Raw genomic sequence first — 22365 nt, 5'->3', positions numbered from 1 at the left:
GCTTCTTTGAAAGATTGAGTGCCTTAGCTGAGCATGAGTAATTATACTCACTAAGCTTAAATATATATTTGAAGTGGATTAAAAATCCATTTTCTGGAGTAGAGTAAAGTCCACTTCAGTAATGCTGAAATTATATACTTAACAGCAGCTTCGGAATTCATGATGCATCACAAATGAAATGTGAATTTATCCAAACACAATTCAGCAAGAGAGAACACAGACAAAGCTATATTTTTCTCATAACCACTTATGTTGTTGCCTAAATCAACAATTTGGGTTTTCTTGCAATTTTGAGGGATAAAGGCAGTCAGAGGCTTCAACCACAGTGCCTTTATGCTTCTAATTTTCTGCGTCTGCAAGTGCGTTTGCTTGCATCAGTTGTCTTTTAGGAAAATCTCGCAGTGGCAGCTCGCCAACGTGTCTCTCACTGTCTGGTCACATGCATAAACAGAGACGCACTCATTTACACAATCTGGCTGGCAGAGAGCCATTTTGCTGCTTCCCTCTGTGCTGGTGGTTTATCTGTGTGTGTGTGTGCACGCGAGACCAGATGGGGGGTCTGACCCGTTGTCTCAATACCACGCCAACACCATCATCCCCTGTGCACCATGGCAGCTTCTTTGTGTTCAGTACAGACTCCTTGTCAGGCTTTCCAGAAGGACACACACACACACACACACTGCTGTACTGCGCTCATGGCCCATGCTGTGGGTTCTGATGCTGTTCGACACCAAGATCGCACATCACAAACCGACTTACACGCTCATATTTCCCTCCTCAGAGGTTTAATTTTACTTCTTGCAAAGGTCCTTGACTTGTGTGGATATTGAACCGTTCGATACAGTACTTTCGGTTCGGTACGCATATGTATCGAACAATACAAAATTTTTAATTTATTTTTATCAACTTTCCTTCTGACGATGCTGTCTCTGTTGAGCGCTCAGTGGATCTGCGCTCGACAGTGCAGCCTAGGCGGAGTAGTCGAACGCAGATTCACTGAGCGCAGGGCAAGCTAGCGAGACAGAAGTTAAGCTTGTTGCAACATGGCAAATTGAACCTCCCCCACGCTCATTCAGATGTGGCGTTTGGAACTATTTTGGTTTTCATGTGACGTGTGACCCTGAAGGTAAGCGCGTCGTGGATTAAAGTAAAACAGTATGTTGGATGTGCCAGGCAATGCTCAATTACATTGGTGGGAACTAGTGCGTTAGCGCAGTTAGCTCATTAACGTGTTGGCCGTCCAGCCCCATGCACAGGGCGATCCGCGGTAGCTCGTTAACAGAGATTTGCCGTGTTGTGGCGTTAACGTCATTTCAGATTAACGCTGACAGCACTAGTGGGAACACAACGAATATGACTGCACATTTACACCGACATCATCATAGTGCAAAGACAAGTGGAAGCAGACAAAAACAACAAGCACGCATGCTACAAGCTTTACCCGAGTCATTTAGACAGCCGTTAGCACATGATTCTCCTTATGGGGACCTGATATGTTTAATATGCTGCTGAGAATATAGCCCAGAAGAAGCGTATAGTATAGCTTTTATTTTGGAAAGAGCCATTTCTCTGTAATAAACTCTCTTTTCCAAAGATGAGTGATTCCTCAATCAGATATTAATTTCTTTTATTACTTTGTTGTTTCAGCAACATTAAATTTAAAAACTGTACTTTTGAGTTAAAATATATATTTATAATTTTAATTTTTTTTTTTGTATCGAAAAAATATCGAACCGTGACACCAAAGTATCAAACCGAACCGTGAATTTTGTGTATCGTTGCACCCCTAATATATATATATATATATATATATATATATATAAAAATTCCCCGCTAATCCTTCAAGCTCAGGTCCTCTACCAGAGGTCTGGGAGCTTGAGGGTCCTGTGCAGTATCTTAGCTGTTCCTAGGACTGCGCTCTTCTGGACAGAGATCTCCGTTGTTGTTCCCGGCCTGAGACAACGTTAGCAGAACAAAATTTATTAAATCAGCTCAGCTGAAAACATCCGACACTGGACACACTTAGCTTGACAACGCTACCCCCTAATTCAGAGCAAGCTGGTGGCTCAGTTGCTGTAAAAATAGGGCCAATTCTAAATTGTGGTGATTAAATGGTTGCCCAGAGCTTGAGGATGTTGCACACTTACAACCACTTTTGATTACAAAGCAGTTGCAAAGGTCAGCTGATCGGAGGCAGCCTTTCTGTAAGCAGTCATCTGGACCTGGTCTGATTGCAATCACTCTCAGAGAGATTCCTCTCTAATTTAGAAATGACAGATCGCCAACATGTTGCCATCAGTCTGAACGATTCTTTGTGGATGATCATGAGGGGACTTGACTCAGCTGGCCGGTTGTACTCTGGTTATATTCCTATAGAACAGGATGTTGTTGAATGCAAATGTAATGTAAAAGCAACAGATATGTGATTTTTAGATTTCTCACAGTTATTTGCGGCAACAATTAATTGCCTGAAACAGACTGCATGCAACTGCCAAGTTGACTTCATTTAATCGCAGACTGATATCAGACTGACTCTGTCTTATGGCAACATTTATGTCAGGTTTTAGGGACAGTGCTGGTATGATCAAGTGAGATAGGTTTATCCTTTTGGATAAAACATATACTGACAAAGTTTAATCCGCGATAAATCACAATTTTTTTAATTCGGCATGTCGCAAAATGCTAAAAATTGCAATAATATTATTTGCTCTTGAGTGTTCTCCATGCCCCCTTTCATGATCTCTCAGCGCCATTGGCTATTCAGTGTTTAGATTACTTAAGGTCTAAGCTTTCCTCTTCTGCTTTGTTGTGGGCCTTTTTAGATGTATATTTTGATGTATTTATTTATTTAGTACCAACTTACAAGGTGGTGACAGTTCATTTATTTAGCAGTTAACACCTCAGTTGGAACACCCCCCTCCCCCTCCAGCCGTCCGCTCATTGGAAGAGCGCACAGCTCCTAATGCCATCATCGATATTAGGAGGGGGAACAGCAAGAGCCCAGAGGGGCGGGAAATCGGCCATTTACGTTATGTTAATGCGAGTGGTGATAGAGGGAGATAAGGTCCCACTGGGGGATGTTGGTCCCCTCGGCTCGGGCGATCAACACGCTGCAGCTGCGAGGCTGTGAGCTGGTGGCGAGGGAAGGGTGTTGAAAAGAAGGGAGACCTTGTTTGAGTCTGTGTTTGCAGGAGTAGCTGTTAATTGGCATTTGGGGTTTCAACAATAGAGCACTAATTAGGAAAAGCGGGCGCAAAGTCTCATGTCTAATGCATAGGAATCTGTCTCCATATGGCCGGATAAATGGCCTGGAAAGTTACAGAGGGCAGCTAATGAGGAACAACTGCAAATCAAATTGGGCCTCAACTGGTTCCTTCCAGTATGGCTGAGAAAAGAACTTTACTGAAGGAATACATTTATAAAAAATCATAAGCATTTGTATAATTAATAATCAGAAGCCTAATTAACTCAAACATGAGCACCCACTGCCCTACATATACAAAACACAGAGTCACAGTAAGAGAAGCTGCCTCTTATTTACATCACTGCAGAGCCCAAACAATTTTGAGCTTGTAGCAGGAGCTTTTAATACCTCTGACAGTTACAAAACATCCCAATCGATCGTATTTGTATGCACTGCGGTCAAGCTATATGTGATCTTTTGTGGTGTGTTCTGCTCTCGTTTGAATGAGCCTACTGTAGCGTGCTCTGCTAGCCGTGCCAATGACTTGGCTCATTGTCAGGCGTGGGTGCATTACAAGGTTTTCTCTCTGCTTATCGGAGGACTGTGAAAGTCACCTAACTGGATTAGCCCTCAGCTCGCCTGCCAGGATGAGAGGGGCCCAGTAGGATGCCTCCGCTGCCTCTTTTACACAGTGCATGCGAGATATAAAGGACAAAGTACAAAGAGAACGAAAAGGCGATCAGTGTCTGTCCTTTCTGTCTTTTTGCGCGACATTCACTTAATTTCCCGCCTGAACAGAAACGGGCGTGAGGGGCATTTGAGGCAAGACTCGGAGACGGTTCATTCCAGATTATGAGGCAATTTTTTGGTTATGCAGAGTTCGTGTTCCACTGTGAGAGATATCTCACGGATTCCTTGAGGGGATTTCTTCAGCTTTGGCCCAAGGGTTCGCTCTGATTAAAAGTTGAAATGATAAGATGTTGGGAAAGTTTGATTTAATCATGAATGGCGTATAAATGTCCATAGACATAAGGTCACCAAGAAACATTTGACCGCAAAAAAGTTCATTCTTGAGTTTGAGTTTGAGTTTGTGGCCAGATGTAATGAAATCCCCCGTGGGTGTTCCCAAGACTTGGCAGTGATGAGAATTCCGTGAAAGGTCGTAGTGACCTTCAAATTTCACTTTTTTTACCTCTTAGTTCATGGCTGTATGCCAGATTTCAACATCATCCTTCTATCTATCAGGTTATGGGAACAGACTAGCAGAGCTGCCCTCTCCCAAGCCCACTTAGAGGGGTTGTCTCGCCAACATATCCTGGGCCATGACTTGGACTCCTCACCTATAAGGCACATAGGAGGCATTCTGCTCAGGCGTCCCAACCACATCAACTGGCTCCTTTCAATAGGTCTCTACTCTGAGCCCTGTACAAAAGACTGAGCTCCTCACCACAAATGCACATAAGAGATAAGGGCATTGCAGGAGTCTTTTAACCTGAAATAGTATAAATTCTAAAGTTTTCTTTTTCTCTCTTGGTCCTCAGCACAGCCCTGTGACAGCCAGAAGTTTTATGCCATCTAGTCTGGCAGTTATGATTGAGTTATGATTTTTCTGATGAAAGCCTAGTAACTGTCTTTAAATGTGTCAGAGATAATCCATAATATGCAGCAAAGCGCTTTCATTCAGCCACATGTGAATGTTCTTGTTAGATATTTTACAGGCATTCTGTTTTGGGGATTTTCTTCAGCATCTTTCTCCTAAACCTCTATCCCTCTGCCTCTGAAGCCTGTTTTTCTTTTCCCTTTTCCCGCCTCATATTCTGTTTCACGCAGCTTCAGTGTGAAGTTTGAACTTTGAAGTGATTTCTCCAGTGCCCACTGTTCTGCACTTGACATTTTTTGACATAGTGTCTAATCTTTAGTCTGTTCATGTTAGCAAAAACTTGGATGCTGTTGTTTACTGTGACACTCAGCCATCACTCCTGACCACATTTATCTCCGTGTGTGTTCCCTGTCTCTGTCTGTCCACTTACTTGTACAGTGAAAGGTTCTTTGTAAGGCTGAATAAGAGTGGGCTGCCCAAGTCACCAGAGAAGACAGAAAGACAATGCACGCTATTTGTGGTGAGTAGTTAACACAGAATTTTGTTAAAAAAGATTCACTGGGAGCAATTTAAGGCTATATAAAGCTAACTTAACTCGTGCACTGTTATGCTGAAAAATAAAAGCAGTGTCAGTGCTCTTCAGCTTGTTCGCAGTAATTGGATCGGACGCTTAAATATGTTTTCCTGCATCGTTTGTCAGGATTTGGGAAGCAGTGATCTACGAAAAGATGTCTACATCGTTGTGCACATCATAAGAATAGGTAGGAGTTGTGATGTTTCTTCTTTATTCTCCTGAGTACTACTCACGTTCTTAAAAATCTTTCATTTTCATACTGTTCTTACCGTGGATACCTTTGTGTGTCTGCGCAGGGAGGATGGGAGCAGGAGAGAAGAAGAACCAGTGCAACGTACAGTACAGGCGGCCGTTTGGCTGTGCTGTTGTCAGCATTGCCGATCTACTTACTGCTGACTCTAAGGATGACCACCTGCTAAAGGTTTATACGTAAGTGACTGTAAAGAACTATTATTTAGGAATTCTTCTTTCTTCTAAACAATGAACCAGTGCTAAAGTTTTGTTCAGCATGATGTGTCGTTTCCTTATTCGTTTTCTTTCCAAAACTTTTTTGTTTTTGGAAAGCAGAAGTGATAACATATGCAGGTGAGGATGGAGTGCTAATTTCTCACTTACTGCTCACAAGACTGGTTAGCAAGCTACATGTATAGACTGAATGGATGCATTGCACAGACACCACCACATGGCTGTTTATTAGTGCTAGCATATAATTAAATAACACGAGCATTTCAGTCACAGGAAAAACTGGAACACAGACTTCTGGAACTAACTTTAGTTAAAACTGCAGGACATGTAGTCTGTCAGGTAACTGCTTAAAATATCTCCAAAAGAATAACACATAATACTACATAGAGGGTTCAGACTTCCAGTTAAGTGAACTGAATTTAGTGTTTGTTAGAGAGGCTTTCTGAGGGGCTTCCAAAGTTTTTCTTTGGACATTGGCTGCTTTTTCATATTTTTAGTCCAGTCCTTCTACCTAACCATTTTCAGAGCAAAGTTTTTTTTGTATGTTAATCTACATAATACTTACCTGTGAATCATTCAGGCATTAAAAAACAAAACAAACACTTGATTCAAGTGATGAATCAGTGTATTGTCTACGCATAGAAGACAAATTTAGCACATTTTAAATTAGATCGTTATTCACTGTTACTTTAAAAGAAAAAAAGAAACACAAAATTCCTCCCATTTCTTTAATTAAATCAAAAAAATCTAAAGATGACACAATTTGAAAAGCATAAAAAGGTATTTTTGCTCCAACAAGTTGATTGCCTAAGAGCTATTAGTTGAAGGTTTTGCATGATATGCACCGTGTCCTCAAGAAATTTATGGAAACTGGACAAGTGTAGGACAAAATAAAGAGTGGCAGGGCTGAAAATCAATCCATAGCAGATGAACAACATGGAAGTCTCAAAGTTGCCATTCAGCCTTTTAAAAAATCAGCAACACTGAAGCTCCAGCTGTGGTGTTTAAGGGTAATTTATTAAGCTAAGGGATTAAAAGCTTTACTGGGAAAAAGCGAGTGGGAGTCCTTTATCAAAGCACCTTATCAACAAGGCTGAAGCCCCCAGAAGTTGTATTAAAATATTCAGATGAACTGTTAACTTAGTTTGATAGCATGTTTACATGATAGGGGTTAATGAAGGCTGACGGCAGCCGACATGTTTTACATACAGGTGAACAAGGGTGAGACTAAAGGGGGGCATGGGGCGTACTAGACCAGATTTATTTTAAGGTTCAACTTTCAGATTGAAAGCGCACACTTAAAACACAAAAGAACAAAAACAAAAACCCATAAAGCCTTCCAAGAAGACAGAGTAAAGATTCATTTTTTTATGTCTGAGTTTAGATTGCATATTTGTCCTATTTTATTTAACTATGACTGTACTTGAGAGTATTCATATAATTTTGGATTTAAGAAAATATTTTCTTTTTATGTAATATGAGACATAAATGCAAAAGGGAAACGTATTCAAGTAATCCTTTAGGTAAGTAGTAGTCTGAGTACACGAACATTAATCTGGACCAACAAAATTATGCACCTTTCCTTTTACACTTGACTGGAGTCAAGTCTGTGATTCTCTCAGGGATGAAAAGGCATCTGTTGACACAGTAGTTTGACCTAAATTATAGCAGCATCAGAGTAACCGGCCAAATGTACTTTGCTCACAAGAACATGCAGCCACTTTCTTCACACCTGAGGCAACAACAGGTTTTAGTTGGACTAGCATGAAAGTTGTGACCTAATTGTTTTGTGAGTTGAATCCAGACAAGACGTCATTGAAAAGCTGATTTTTTTTTTTCTGTCATGCCACCGTTAAGTGTTAAATACACTCAACAAAAAGCAGCTTTTGGTCACATGTCACATATACAGTGAATTTCAAGAAAGTGGTTGGTCAGCGTAACAGAAACTCAGCTGCTTTTCAAAGGTAAAAGCACTTGTTACTTCAAACATTGTAGCTTGGATGGGAAGAGCAGCGACGATGCTTTCAATTTCCAACAGCAAGCTTTTTCTACAGAGTGGGTTCATGGAGTTTCAAAGAGGTGTGCCTTTTTCACAAATGAAGAATTAATGCAAAAACTGGATTCAGCAGTTTTGGTTTTGCTCGGCCTAAGCACCATCAATCCTGACTCACTTTCAAGGATATTTACCGGACTCTTTCTGGAGCATTTGTGCAAATCTGCAGTAATTTTCTTTGTGTGTGTGTGTGTGTCCCAGGTGTAACACTGAGAGCGAATGGTCCCAGATCCATGAGAACATCATCAAAAAGGCCAATTCTAGGTACAACTTGTCTGGATCAAACACTGGTGAGAACCCCATTTGCTTAAATCATTGCTTTTAATTTCTCACACCTACACAATCATGTAGGTGGTTTAAGCCATCAGACAACGGGGGTGGGAGGGGTTCAGCACTGCATGTGAAGTTCACCATGTTCCGATGACAAAATGAGCAGCGCAGTTGCACATCTTGCCGTGTATTACTCAGTTTCCGGTTATTCTCAGTAGCTATCATGTGGGAGTTAAGTTCTTTTCTGTGGGAGTGGATTAGTCGTTACATTTCTGTGTCTGCAGGGAATCTATGTGTTCAGATAGTTTGTATTAATAGCTCAAATTTCATCATGCTGATCAGCAGCATCAGCGGTCTCCCATAGCAACAAGTTGGTGGAGAATGAGAATGTTGAGTCTTTCAAAAACATGATCGCTCTGCAATGAGATCAATACTTTGGTAGACTCTAGATTAATACTGATGCAGTCATTAAGGTGCTAGTTACATTTTGTTTGAAGAAGAAACTTGTTGAATGATTACAGTGAGGGGAGCGTGAAAAGGGGTGCAAACTGTGAAGCAAGAGGGCATAAGCACAAATTAAACAGAGCTGGCTAATTTGCAGCTGCTTGCATCAGCGTGTACAAACAGCTCTTGGCAGTCACGGACCGCTCATCAGAAGTTTCCGTTATGTAGCCGAGAAGCTGCAGGAGGCCGCTACTTTCTCAGTGAAAATAAACACTATGCGTGTTTCCATCTCCTAACGCCTGCTTATACGTTATATATGGAAATATGGAAACGAGATCCGATCTGCTGAGTCAGCACCCCATTCCACCTGCCCTCGGAGAACCAATAATTGCTCGAGGTGAGAATAATCCCGTACAGGCGAGAAGAGGATGCTGTGACACGAAATCACTTAACACCTTCTGCATGATCCGAGCCGTGTTTTTATTTAATTTTATTTATTTTTTAACACCAACAACAAAAGTTGTCCGTCTAAAACGAGTACTGTTTAATTTCTCTTAGTACAAAAATATGAATATTGAGCAAGCATTTCATTCTTTTAGCTACTTACTTTTCTAATCTCATATTGATCTCTATAACAGCTTTTATTTTCTACTCACTACTTCTGCTTCTCCTGACTGGTCATATTATCACAGATAACTCCCAGCCACGCACAGAGATCAGATTTAATAACAGATTATGCGCACTGATAATGTTCTGTATTGTTGCTGTTCAACTTCCACAACCTTTTGGCAGTTATCGCTGCAGATGCGGCACAAGCTTCTTGATGCCTGCTGGATAAATGTGACATTTTCATCTTTACGTTTCGCTTTTTTTCTGTAATCAGAGGCAATTATTCGCACTCATTGGTAAACACATTGTTACTGGCAGAAGACAGCGTGTTGCCTGACTTTGCAGGGTTCTCTCAAAACATATCCGTCATGTAAGTGTTTGCTCGAGGCTTTCTTTTGACAGCAATATGCAAAGCACACAGACGCACTCACACAAGCACGTGCAAGTGAATGATTTTAGAGTTCAGTCGCCTGTTTTGGCTGCAGTGCAAAGTTTATCACAAATGCTTGAGTATTAGCTGTTGAATTGCTGTCAGATGAAGACACTGATGGAGCTGAATGGCTGATTAGCCTCAGTGTTTTTTCTTTCAAAGGGTATTAGAGGAGGGCTGCAGGGTTTTTTTTCCTTTTTTTTAATGCTGGCATGCATAATTAAAGTCTGTTTGTTCCAAAATTACATTTCTGCCACTTAACTCACTGTGACATTGATCTTATGAAACAGAAGAGGGGAAAAAAACCCTTTAATCACAACATAGAGGTAATAATTTAAGTATTAAAGTATTAAAGATAATGAGCTCTGGATATTAAGTGTCATTTATTAATTTACTTTACTTAGATGGTGCTCTTTTTAACTACTATCTCTGTAATTGCATGTCTTTCACTCACACACCTGCCCTTAAGACTAATGGCTCTGGTGACAGGTTTTAACAGCAGTTAAAAAGATATACCTAATAAAGTAGCCAGCGAGTGTATACTTAGTATATCAATGTGTGGAGCAACAACTTTGAATGTAACACAACATATTCCAGGAAGCAGTCCAGTTGCAGTGATTTCTTTCTTTCTGGGCTCCTTCTACATTCAAAGAATTATACAGAGCATCACTCACAACAGATTTCACTGGGGCATATCCTCATCTAAAAAGTCAATTCCTCCCAGAAGGCAATTATTCTGCCGCGGAGCGACATTGCAGAATAGATAACAGAACAGAGTTGCGTGCCAGGCTGCGTCAACAAATGTGAAAACTGGAGGGAATGTTTCATCTTCTTAGTGTGTCCCTGTAAAAGCATCCATACACGAGCTATGGGATGTCACGCTGTATTTATCATGGACCCGTTGTTCTTTTCAATATTTTCTGTCAAATGTATACTGCTACATTGATGAATGCCTATATCAAACATGCTCAACGTTTAAAGTAATAGTAATACAATCTCATTATTACAAGTAGCATTTATCCCTTTAATACTGTAAAAATCACTTTGTTTATGTGGGGCAACCAATCAAAAGAAGGATTTAATAAAGGCAGAGGATGGAAAACAGCTTTTTTTCTGACAGTGGATGAACTGAGGATGAACCTTGTGTAAGTTAAGGTGTAAGGATCATGCGAAGCTACTGTTCTAGAAAGCACGACAGTAAAAACACGGAGTTGAAAATGAGCATAATAGATCCCCTTTAAGAACTACAGTTTATTACACTTAGTGTCAGGAGGGCAATTAAAACAAGTGTGCTGCAGAGTGAGATACACATAATGTGGATTTGTGTGCATGTTTATATGTTTGTGCACGATTCCATGTTTGCTTGCTTGTGTGTGTGTGTGGATCATGATTTGTGTCTCACTGTGTTTTACTCCTTTAAAACTGAACTGGCAGTATGCCAGAAGTCTCTTATTAGCAGCCAATTAGCAAGGGGGAAGATGAATACACTGCCCCGAAAAATAAAAAGAACACCAGGCAGTAAAGTGGAAGAGAGACGGGAAGACTTGGAGACTTATTTTGTTCTCCTAGAGCCTAATGAGTATTTTTTTTACCTGTGTGTTTCAAGGTCGGCCGTGCTTTTTGGGTAATTGAATTCAAAAGACAAGAGAGGGTACTGATGAACAAAGATTTTGTTTGCGTGTACCCAGTAACCTGTAAGAGGGATTTCATAAGAATCTGGCTCTGTGTGAGTCAGGTCAGGTAGATAATTCAGCTCCCACCTCCACACTGCGAGCGTAGGCAGCGACAGAAGAGGCTGCGACAACTCAACTGTTTTTGTTTTTGCAGCTTTTTTATATTTATTTATTTATTTATTTTTTAATTTTTTGTCGAGTTTGTGAAGAGGCAGGTCCGGTGGGCTGAGGGCAGCAAAGGTTGAGAGTGTTTTTGTTATACTCAGCAACGTGTACCATTCAGGAATAGTAATTTGGCTCGGTTTGCCTAATTGTGGCCCCGCAATAGCCTTTAAAGCCTGACTGTGTGTGTTCGTTTATATGAGCCCAAGTGTGAAAGGCTGAATCAGATTTGGCAGAATAGGGTATAAAAAAGAAAAAGATTAAAAAAAAGTCTCCCCTGAACTAAAGAGGACTCTCCTTTTCATTTCTGACTAAGCCATTGTGCCCCAATGAACACACTATTGATGGACTGTATTATTAGTATTTTGACTAGAAGACAAAGTAATGTATTATGCAGTGAGATTGATGGGTCAGGGAGGTTTACAACCTAAAGCCAGCGCATTCAAAGTCACGAAGGGCACTCTCTTTCAACCTGGCTAGATCACCACGGTAACAATATGGGAACTAAAATAGCTAGCTATATACTAGCTATAAAGAATCTTTTCTGGGGTAGTGTGTTTATGCATACGGACCTCTCAAACCAAACTGGTTTTATTTATATAGTGCCAAATCACAAAAACAGTTGCCTCATAGGTCCTCGTAGACACTACAATAATATAGAGAAAACCCCAACAATCAGACAGCCACCGATGAGTGAGCACTTGGTGACAGCGGGGAGGAAAAACTCCCTTTTAACAGGAAGAATACCGGTCCCTCAGATGGCCGCAGGGGCAGCCATCTGCAGGACCATTGTGAATGAGGGGAGGGCGACAGGACAAAAGATACACTGTGGAAGAGAGCCAGAGATTAACAATAAGTAATGATATAATGGAAAGTGGTGTATAAACACAGACTGTATCCATAACTATGTTGTAAGTAAGATCATGAATGAGGCTGTGCAGTTGCAATAACATGCTGTCAGGAATTTCCATGCACTAAGTAAAATGAACTTACTGCACATCGCTGACACTACAGCAAGTTAATACAGATTGGTATATATATATTTATATCAAAAAATCTTTAATGGATTGGTTAATTTCACTTGGCCAAGTATTTTTGTTGTTGTTGTTTTTTTTTTAACTTCATTATGAAAACTGATTGGTCTTGTTTAGCATAATTTTTAAACATGTCGAGTTTGAAGCTCTAATGTGCAGCTATAATGTGAGAGATTAGCAATAGATTCATATTTGAACTACATTCATCACATTTGCTCAGGACCTGTGCTGTAATTTGCCAGAACCTTCATATGTCTCCCCAACCTGTTCCCTCTGTTTGAAATGAGTAGGTTCTTTTTGTGCTGAAGAAGAGTCAAACAACCTCTTTTTTATGAACATGCCTGAATATAAAAGCCCAGGTTAACAAAGAAAGCTGACTGACCATATGTGGTTACCTCTGACTGGGGTTTTAGGATTTGTCCATTCAGCAAATGAAAAGGTCTGTCTACGTCAAACTTTTGTATTGTGCCCTAGGCTGTGCATTTATGCATAGGTCTATGTTTTTTTTTTTTTTTGGGGGGGGGGGTTGTTGTTACATACAAAGCGGAAAATACAATATGCTTGGTCGAATTGAAATTAAGACTGACTTCAGTTCAGTTTTACAATAATAAAGCAATTACAGTAATTTTCAGTTGTAATGAAAAATCTAAAGCCCCTTTCACATGTGCTCTGCAGCCCCGAGTAAGCCAGTCAACAGAGGAACATGTGGGAACAGAAATAGTAGGCAGTATTTATCTATTTCACTGCTTCCTGATACAAAGTCAGTAGATTGCACTGATGGGCAAAAAGCACAGCTAATATTCTGGTGCTTTCACCTGTAACGTACCCCGTATTTCCACTCGCATGAATGCATCGGAAGTAGACTCTTCGTGATGTGCGCCACAGATGAACTTCACACAACTTTGAATAAGGTTGTGTGAAGTTCATGTGTGAAACAGCTTAGCTGTGAATTTTAAGGGAAAAAGTTGCATTACTCCTGCAATCTATATTTGTATTGATACCCGTCTGTAGTAACAGCACTGACTGGTTTTGTCTACAAATTCACCAACTCACTGTTACACTTGGTAGACAGCTAAAGCAAAAGTAAGATACAGTAATGGATGCAAGTGATGACCTGTTTAAGTGTGTGTGTGTGTGTGTGTGTGTGTGTGTGTGTGTATGTGACTGTTTGGTTTTCATACAGGCAACTGTCACTTATCTCTGGTATCATTTTGGTTATGTGGTTTACAAGTTTCGTCTACTGTAATAAAATGGGTTGTCACTTTTTGATTACGCTGTTATCTCAGCGATACAACATTGCTCACTGTTTACTGTTTGGAACAGGATTATGATGCAATGATATTATAATATGCTGAAATCCTGTATTGAATGCTATCATTAGCTTATTTATAGGCCTGACAGCGGCTCTGCAGCTTGTCCACAGTGACATAGAGCAAAAGTGAGATGCAGATGCTTAACTAAGGGTTTAAAAACCAAACTCAGATCTGAGATATAACCCAAACTTCTGAGATTTGAAACACAAAGTGAGAAATTTCTCCACAAATAGTGACGTAGTTGCAGCAGCGCGGCAGTTTAACATAAAAATGTCGCTTGACAAGTTTGCTTTTTATCTATGAGTATAACCAGAATATAACCAGCTAAGTACAAGGTTGGAAAGAGACACATTGCAGTGAGTTGCAATCGTCGACACAGTCCGACACCTGAATTAACCTTTTGAGGAGAATCTGCATAGATCCTGCGACGTAGCCTGTGCAAGTGGCAAACACCACTTGTGACTGCACTGATGGTGACATTTGGATACATTTCTAGGAGGGTGCGTGTCACGTGCATGTTACATTGGAGGGTTTCAGAATGGTTTGTGGTTATAGTGTACCTGCAGCACAGATTTAACACCAAAGCATAGATCCACCGGGACTCTGATTGATTGCAATGTGTGAACAACCTGTCTGCATGTATGATTTATAGGGCAGTAATTTCCAGTGTGTCTGAGAGTGATTGCACTCAATCTGCGTCAGACTGCAATTGTTTGGAGGCAGGTTGCTTCCCACCAGGCGACCTGTACACTTACCTTGTGATTGAAAGTGGTCAACGGAGGTTAGAGGAGTTGCATGCTCAGCCTCTACAGTCAGTTTACCAATGCAAAAAAAGAGTTCAGTGCAGTTGTGGTGCAACCGCTGATTGTTCTTAGTTACAAGGAAGTTATCATCCAATTTTTACGCTAGCGTGACTGAACCATTAGGCATGCTAATCTGGTGAACACTAATATTTAAAGTTTGTTCAGGTAAGAGTGAGCTGAAAGTACTTGAAAATAGTAAGTAATTTAATTGTGTTAAAATAGAATGCACGATGAACTGACATATCAAAAGAACAGCTACACGCTAAAAGCTTTTGCTGTACTGTCATATATGGCCTTTGAAAATTACCCGGAAGACACTGTTTTAGAACCTGTTTAAATAGGCTTCACGTAGGCACTTTCTACAGGTAACATTATCGCAGACGCAACATACATATTTTATGCTTTCAATGTGCTATTCATCTCTTGTACTTGTCCTTCTTCTTCTCTGCTTCTGTAAGGTAGTGTAGTCCAGTGTGTCTCTACCCAGTTTGCAAACAAGTCACGTCTCTTTGTTGACTCTCATTGACTGAAACCTCTTACAGCTAATGAACCATTTCACCACTGCCTCCCAACTTTCCCCGAAACACGCACAACAATAATAATTGTCGTTGTCGTCTCGTCTCCTGCATATTCCCTTGCTGTGAGGCTGTTTATGTAGCTGCTTCTCTGGACAGGCAGAGACATCAAGGCGATGCGTTTTGAGCTCTAAATACAAGCTGACGCTTTAATTTAGCTCTGCTGACATTTGGAGTTATTGCATAAGGATATTGAACTGAGACGACAGCCATCATGTAGGATTTCCTCTTAATAAAAAAAGAGCTGCGGGGTGACTCGCAGACTGTTTGCATTACTTGTTTATATATATGTGTGGGTGTCTGCTTGCTTTCTATACATGCAAGTGTCATCACTGGCAGGTGTAATGGTTTGCAAATCCAGTCTGCTGGAATAAAACTTGAGATGTGCTCTTGTGAACATTTTCATCCAGCCTTAAAGTTGCTAACTGTATATGGTTTGGAATATGGTTGTTATATATTTTGAGCTTTGGTGAGGGGTAAGAGATGATAAATTGATGAGAACATGATATTTCATTAATGAATGTTATCACTCTGATTTTTAGGTCTGGCAGTGGCTCTGCAGCTCCTCCATGGGGATATAGATCAACTAAGACGGGAGTACATGGTCCTTTTCACCCGTGGTGTGTCAATCACCAGGAAACTGGGCTTCTCTGATGTCATCATGCCAGGTAGGATACCACAAACCAACATTACCTTGTAGGTCTCAAAGCAGTTGTTGTCAAAGTGGGGCCGGGGGACTAATAGTCATGGTGTTGTGGAAAAATAAGTGCGCTGTGTCATTTAAAAAGTGCACATCTACAGTTGGGGGCAATTTACCTCAATAAAGCAAGCTAACTCTGTCCATTACTCACTTCACGTTGTCTTTGGGTCAGTAGAAGCGCTTATGTGATGTGACACATCACATCAGTCTCTCATCTAATCGCTCATTTCCCTCAGGGTGCAATGAACCATTTGTTGTGTAGCTTTGCTTATCGGCTGAGTCAAAACTAACTTAGAATTGTGTTTTTATTCTTCTTTCATTTCATTGCGGTGTTTCTGATCATGGGTGATAGAGGTGCCGTCTGTCGTTCCATTCATACACTCTTTATTTTTGCGTCAAGTGGCTGTAATCCCTCAAAGCTACCATTGAGCAAGGGGTCGAGAGTTTATTACAGCGAGAGCAGAGCTCACACATATGTAGACTGTCATATACACACCAATGTCCGATTCATGAGACAGTATTAGGCTGTTTAGCAGACAGCCAGGCCATAGCTGGATGATTTGAACAGTGCCCCCACCTGATTATGACAGAGGGGTGTTTACTGAGCACCTGCGCCTCCTAATGCTTTTTTCTGTCACCCATAAACTGCTGCTGCTATTGGTAAAAACACATTTATTGCCTGTAAATACGGGGTTTCAATAACTATTGCACAGCCAGCAGGTGTGGGTAGACCTAATGCGTCCTATCATACGTCAGTGTTTGTTACATAAAGTTTTAGCTGACAGACTCGAGGCTGTTAACAGTATATTTTTTTTTTGTTTTGGTACTCTGTTTTGTATTGTATTTGTTGGCCTGTCTCAAAATTATTATAGTTATTCTTATTATAGTTGTCGTGTTTACACCCAACATCTCTGCCTACTGCATGAATCGAGAGATATTTGAATTCCACCCTCACAAAGATGAATCATGCTGTTAAAGGTAGAGAGATGACACTTGGCTGCTTCTGTAAATGCACCTCGGGCTTAGCTGAATTGGGTCTTATCGCCTGGGTACCAAATACACAGCCACATGTTTATATGTACACACGCCCGGGGAAAAGTAGGGAAGGAAACTACTGGCTGAATTAGCTCTCTGAGGCAGCTGAACATAAGGGGACTTTTTCAACAGAAAAGCTGATGTCTTAAAAAAGCTAGATATGCTGTCTGGTCACACAGATATAGAGGAACCACATACTGTGGGCCCCCCCAGCGCCTCACTAACAAAGATTTATGTACACCATCTCCTTTGTCTTTTTCTGGCTTCAAACCCTTAACGCTGAGTGCTCTCACCCTTTCTGCTTGTGTAAGTCTGCCCATGGGCAAAGGAGCAAAGGAGACTGCCTTTCCTCCTTTTTCCTCTTATTTCTCATTCCACTATTGTGTGCGATCTTTCCTCTCATTTTCTTTGTCACACACAAACACACTCTTTTCTCCGTCCAGCTGCTCCCCCCACCGTCTCCACTTCCCCTTTTCCCATTGTACATTAAAAAAAAGTGTCCCTGTCGACCTTCCTGTGCTCTTTGTGTGTATGAGTGTGTACATGTACTTGTATGTATAAAGTTGGGGTGAATGTATATAGTCGAAATCATCATGAAGAAGAGTGTAGCTGTCTGATTAAGAGTAGATAATAAGTGCTAACTCTAACGATAGACACGACCACTGAAACCTGCCGAAGTTATTTGTCAAACCACATACTTTTTTTTTTCTTACTTACCCAGCACACTTTGCATTTATACTCCCCCCCACCACAGGAAACCGTATATGAATGGCTGCAGTCATTGAACAGCTGCAGTTATAACAAAGACAAAGATTATTTCTTCCTCAGATTATTTTCCCAGATTGCAGCACATGAGAAGCCCAGAAAAGGCTGCATTTGTTGCAGGGTTGTTTATAAGTCAGATGTTTTAGCTTGAAGTGATACTGAACAATGATTATGCTCTCAAACAGTATGAATATGCACAGTTACCGTAAGCCTATGTCCTGGGATAGATTGATTAATAGGAAAGAGTGAGGGTTCTGTTGCAATTTGAATACACGTACATTATTTATTCATTTGTGCGGTTTGTGTTCGTGAATCGCTTCATGTGCTGTCCTTGCTTCTGAGCCCTGGGGGTTGTGGCCCCCATGAAGGATAAAAAATAAATAAATAAAACTCAGAAGTCATTAAAAAGCAAACAGAATAGCAATTATTAAATATCTTTTAAAAAAAGAACAAAACCCCCCTTCAGGCTTCCCCCCCCAAGTAAAATATTAAATACTGCTCACCTGTTCAGACGTATAAGAGTAATAAGAAAATGGTGTAACTGGTTGAAAGCCCAGTACATGTATTCAACCTCACGAGTCGATACTTCTTTGCTTTAACAAACAAAATCCACATTCTCCCCCTTTTACCCCCTGATTTGACCTTTGTCAGGCTCAACTACACTGACAGTTTGACTCGACATGTTAAAATGTTATAACAATTACTATTTTCTTTTCTTGATTACTTAAAAATGCCAGTGTCCCCCATCTCTCTCTCTCTCTCTCTCTCACACACACACACACACACACACACACACACACACACACACACACACACACACACACACACACACACACACCACACAAAGAGCAGTCTTTAATTGTTGAACATTCTGGCAGCCAGATGTCATATTTCATGTCAGCAGAAAATATATCATCAAATGCCACCTAATGTAAATGCTGTCCACCCCTGCCAGGAGGAATTACGCAGAGAATCTGCAGCGCGCTCATTAATAATGCTAGCTCATGTGCATAATCAATGCTTTGTTGCCTCTTTCCTGCAGGAGAGATGAGAAACGACCTTTACGTCACACTGGAGAAAGGAGAGTTTGAGAAGGGGGGGAAGAGCGTGGCGAGGAATGTAGAGATCACCGTGTATGTGCTGGATATTGATGGACAGATCCTAAAGGTGAACACTGCTTTTGTGTCTTACTTGGCAAATATAAACAGTTTTGTTGCTAGACACAACAACTAAGGCTGATAGATTTAAATCCCTAACCAGTTGCACACTATTAAGAAAAAAAAGTGTCTTTTTTGGACATTGCTGACCCAGATGAGGGCTAAGTGTCTCTCTAGTGTGTTGCCCATTTCTGGTGCAGCACTGTGACAGTCTGCCTCTGTGGTTTCCTGCACAGCCTAGGCCTTGGACAGAAAATAGAGTCAAATATAACCCTGCTGTCACTGCTGCTGCCACTACATGGCACGCAACCCCCATCCAAAACACATAAACACAAATGTAAACCTTGTCTTCCTCACTTTATTGCCTTTTGTTGGCTCTGGAAGGTTTACAACACATTTCTAGCTGACATATTAATTCACAGTGTCCTTTTCGGTCTGCCTCGCCCTTGAGGCCATTCTCTTTTCTGACTGTTTTGTTGTTGTTTGGGAAACGTTAATATAATATAATATTCTTTATATCTTTCAGGGTTATGTGGCAGCTGGCTCAGGTGAACCAAGTGTGGATGAGTACCATTCCTTGGTGTTGTATCACAACAACAGTCCCCGCTGGGGCGACCAGATCAAGCTCCCTATTCCGGTCGACATGTTTCGGGGGTCGCACGTCCGCTTTGAGTTTCGACATTGCTCCAGTAAGTGAAAATAGGTTTGTCGGTTTATTTATTCAGGAAAGGTTAAGCGAACACATTTTTGGCAAGTTTTCGCGCATTTTAATACACCGTCGGCTTGTGGTGTGAATGCGTGAGGAGTTGCATTCTTCACAGCTGAATACCTTGGGAAGTTGAAGATAAAGACCAGACATTCTGCACTGACTCCACTGTGCCCTGCAATTCCAGGCACATCACTGATAAACCTTTGAAAGAAGTATTCATTTTCCTCGCTTGCTTCAACCTACCAGCCCTCCAGCCTTGTGCCCACTCCACATAGACGGTGTCCAAGTGTTTAAGCTCTTTTTTTCGACTTTGGTACTGATACTAGTTTGTCCAACTTCTCATTTCCTAATGAGACAAAACTTTAATTATAATCAAAGTATGCCTCACTCCCTCTCACATTCTTTCTGTGCTTTGGGGAGAAGGCCGGGTCTCTTCTCTCATAACAAGTCGATATTATTATGCCAAGCTGTGAGGCTGTGTGGCTGTGTGCAGCAGATATAGTAGCCTTATTACTGCTGGCAGTGCTAGTATTCCCACCTAAAGGCTCCCTATTAAGATCCCAATTTAAGCCTGTGGTGACACCAAACTGAGGAGGCCATATTACACATGTTATAAGGGCTTCCAAATTCGGGGGCAACCTGCCTGCAAAACTCTGATTAGCACACACTCTCATTTTCAGTTAAGGCTTAATGGAAGGTTTGGTTTTCTGACTATGCCTTTAACTGCTAATTTGTTTTTGAACTCATTATTATCCAGTGTTGCTTCTAAATGGGGCTAATAGGAACAATAAGAACCTGCCAGTATAAGCTGTGCAATGCTTTATTAACTGGTTGTTTATACAGTACGATTCTGAACCAGTTGAATCAATTTACAAGAGAAGCTGTACCTTTATGAGTAAAACGGCATGTTACTGCGTGTGGGTCTTGCGCTTATTTTTCTATTAATAATATGAATTATTAAGCAGTTCCTTCCATTATAGAGCCTCAAAACTGCCATGTTTGGACTCTTTACAAAAAGGCAACCTGAGATAATTACAAACTGCGTCCACAAGAAGGCTGTAATTTAAAGGATGTTGCAAACAAGCAGTAACTTATAGTGGATAAATACTGTTTTATATATAACAAGAGTGACTGCTTTAACTTTGCTTTACTTGCCTTGATTGCCCCAATGAAGTGGCACTGCAGTGGCATAATGGTACCAGCAATCATTCAGGATGCAAAGTTAGGCTCAGGTCCAACATCAGCTGATGCTGATGCCCTTACACCTAGCATAGGGTACCTGGGCAGTGGTTTAGCCTGCCTCCATTACTGCTGCACAGCTGCAAGCCACTTTACAACCCGTCTCCACTTTAACTTCTCATTGTCATGGCATATATGACTGGACTGATGGCCTATCTGTTAAATTTTGTTGTTGTACTCCCCTTATCCATGATCCAAACTGCAGATAGAACTAAAAATGTTATTTTGATTGCAATGGTAATTAGTGGTCTTTGTGAGTAGAAATTCTGAATAACAAGCCACAGAGAAATGAGACAACAGTTTCTAGTTTGATGCATTAAAAACGTATTTCTCTTGGGAAAGACAACACACACAAACATACAAACTCACAAAAGACTAGTAGACACTGTTAAATAAATCACTGGTGTTGCAATAAAAGGAAATAGAAACTTTCCATGCTCTGCTTTTGCTTCCCGCTGTGCACGCATTAACATTTCAGATAAATCAGATTACATGTGTTCATACTGCAAATTATGCCCAGAACTTTCAGATAAAGCTTCCCACATTAATCAAATCCTCAAAAGAGTAAATCAACTTAAAAAACTCCCAAAAACAACAACAACTTTTTGCTTAGTTACCTCACATCCTACTGTTATGCAAGTGTGATTAAAGGGGTAGTGAATTTCCGAGTACAGATGGAAAGATTAGAGGTGTCCTTTAGATTTTCCTGTTAATAAAAAAAAAAATTACATCATGTTTCAAAATTAAAATTAATTGCCTTACAGGTTTTATATATTTAAACCTCTGTTGTTTACCCTATATCAACCAATGCTCTTGATGTTTGATTTTGCTAAAATGAGCAGGAGCACGCACTTCGTTTGCACATCTTTGCACTTGTATACCCACTGATTGGCACCTTCAGCAGTCAAAGGTTACTCACAGAGCCTTTGAATAAATACTTTTCTTCTCCCTGGAAACATACAAATAATTCAGCATATTAATTTGCTGCTGTTAAGTCTAAAAAAGAAAGCATTTTTGTTTTGACGCAGTCTGGGCGGTTCTATTTTTGGACTCAATATCATGTCCATGTGTTGTTGTTTGACAGCTAAAGACAAGGGAGAGAAGAAACTGTTTGGCTACTCCTTTGTTCCTCTGATGCAAGAGGACGGAAGGACTCTGCCAGATGGCACCCATGAGCTCATTATCCATAAGGTAAGACCTGCATACCCTCACCATCTACTGTAGGCTTTGACTGGGGGGGAGTACCAAATCAATTTTAACCTCTTCTTGGCAGGATATTCATTTTTGGCTTATATATAGTGTATATAGTTTTTACTGCAGAAACCTTCACAGTGTTGTGTAGGTTCATCTAAGATTGTGATAGCTTTAAAAAAAGATAACATCTCATGTCCATCAGTAGATTGTAGCTTAGCCGTGATCTTAACTGAACCTGTTGATTGTTTTGCATCTCACAGGTGCTGTCAAGGATAATTTGGATGGGATTGTGCCCTGTATATGATTACGTGAATCATTGTCTCTAAATGGCAAATTGTGAGAGTCTTTTATGATACAGTTAAGAGCCACCGGCCACC

General features: G+C 40.7%; 1 protein-coding gene across 1 annotated transcript in view; it reads left to right on the top strand.

The window, feature by feature from the left end:
• dock4b (dedicator of cytokinesis 4b) overlaps positions 1-22365 on the top strand; it is a 142523-nt gene that overhangs the window by 59780 nt on the left and 60378 nt on the right. The window contains exons 9-16 of the mRNA XM_087830308.1: positions 5223-5304; positions 5485-5545; positions 5655-5787; positions 8078-8166; positions 15732-15857; positions 18732-18856; positions 19373-19535; positions 21879-21985. Of these exons, the coding sequence (XP_087686434.1) occupies positions 5223-5304; positions 5485-5545; positions 5655-5787; positions 8078-8166; positions 15732-15857; positions 18732-18856; positions 19373-19535; positions 21879-21985 (886 nt within the window). The remainder of the gene's footprint in view (positions 1-5222; positions 5305-5484; positions 5546-5654; positions 5788-8077; positions 8167-15731; positions 15858-18731; positions 18857-19372; positions 19536-21878; positions 21986-22365) is intronic.

Source organism: Neolamprologus brichardi, chromosome 17 (assembly GCF_056152115.1).
Source record: "Neolamprologus brichardi isolate AB-2024 chromosome 17, ASM5615211v1, whole genome shotgun sequence".
In the NCBI taxonomy this organism is placed as follows: Eukaryota; Metazoa; Chordata; class Actinopteri; order Cichliformes; family Cichlidae; genus Neolamprologus; species Neolamprologus brichardi.
The sequence above is the reverse complement of the archived record's forward strand: the minus strand, read 5'-3'. Positions and strand labels throughout refer to the sequence as shown.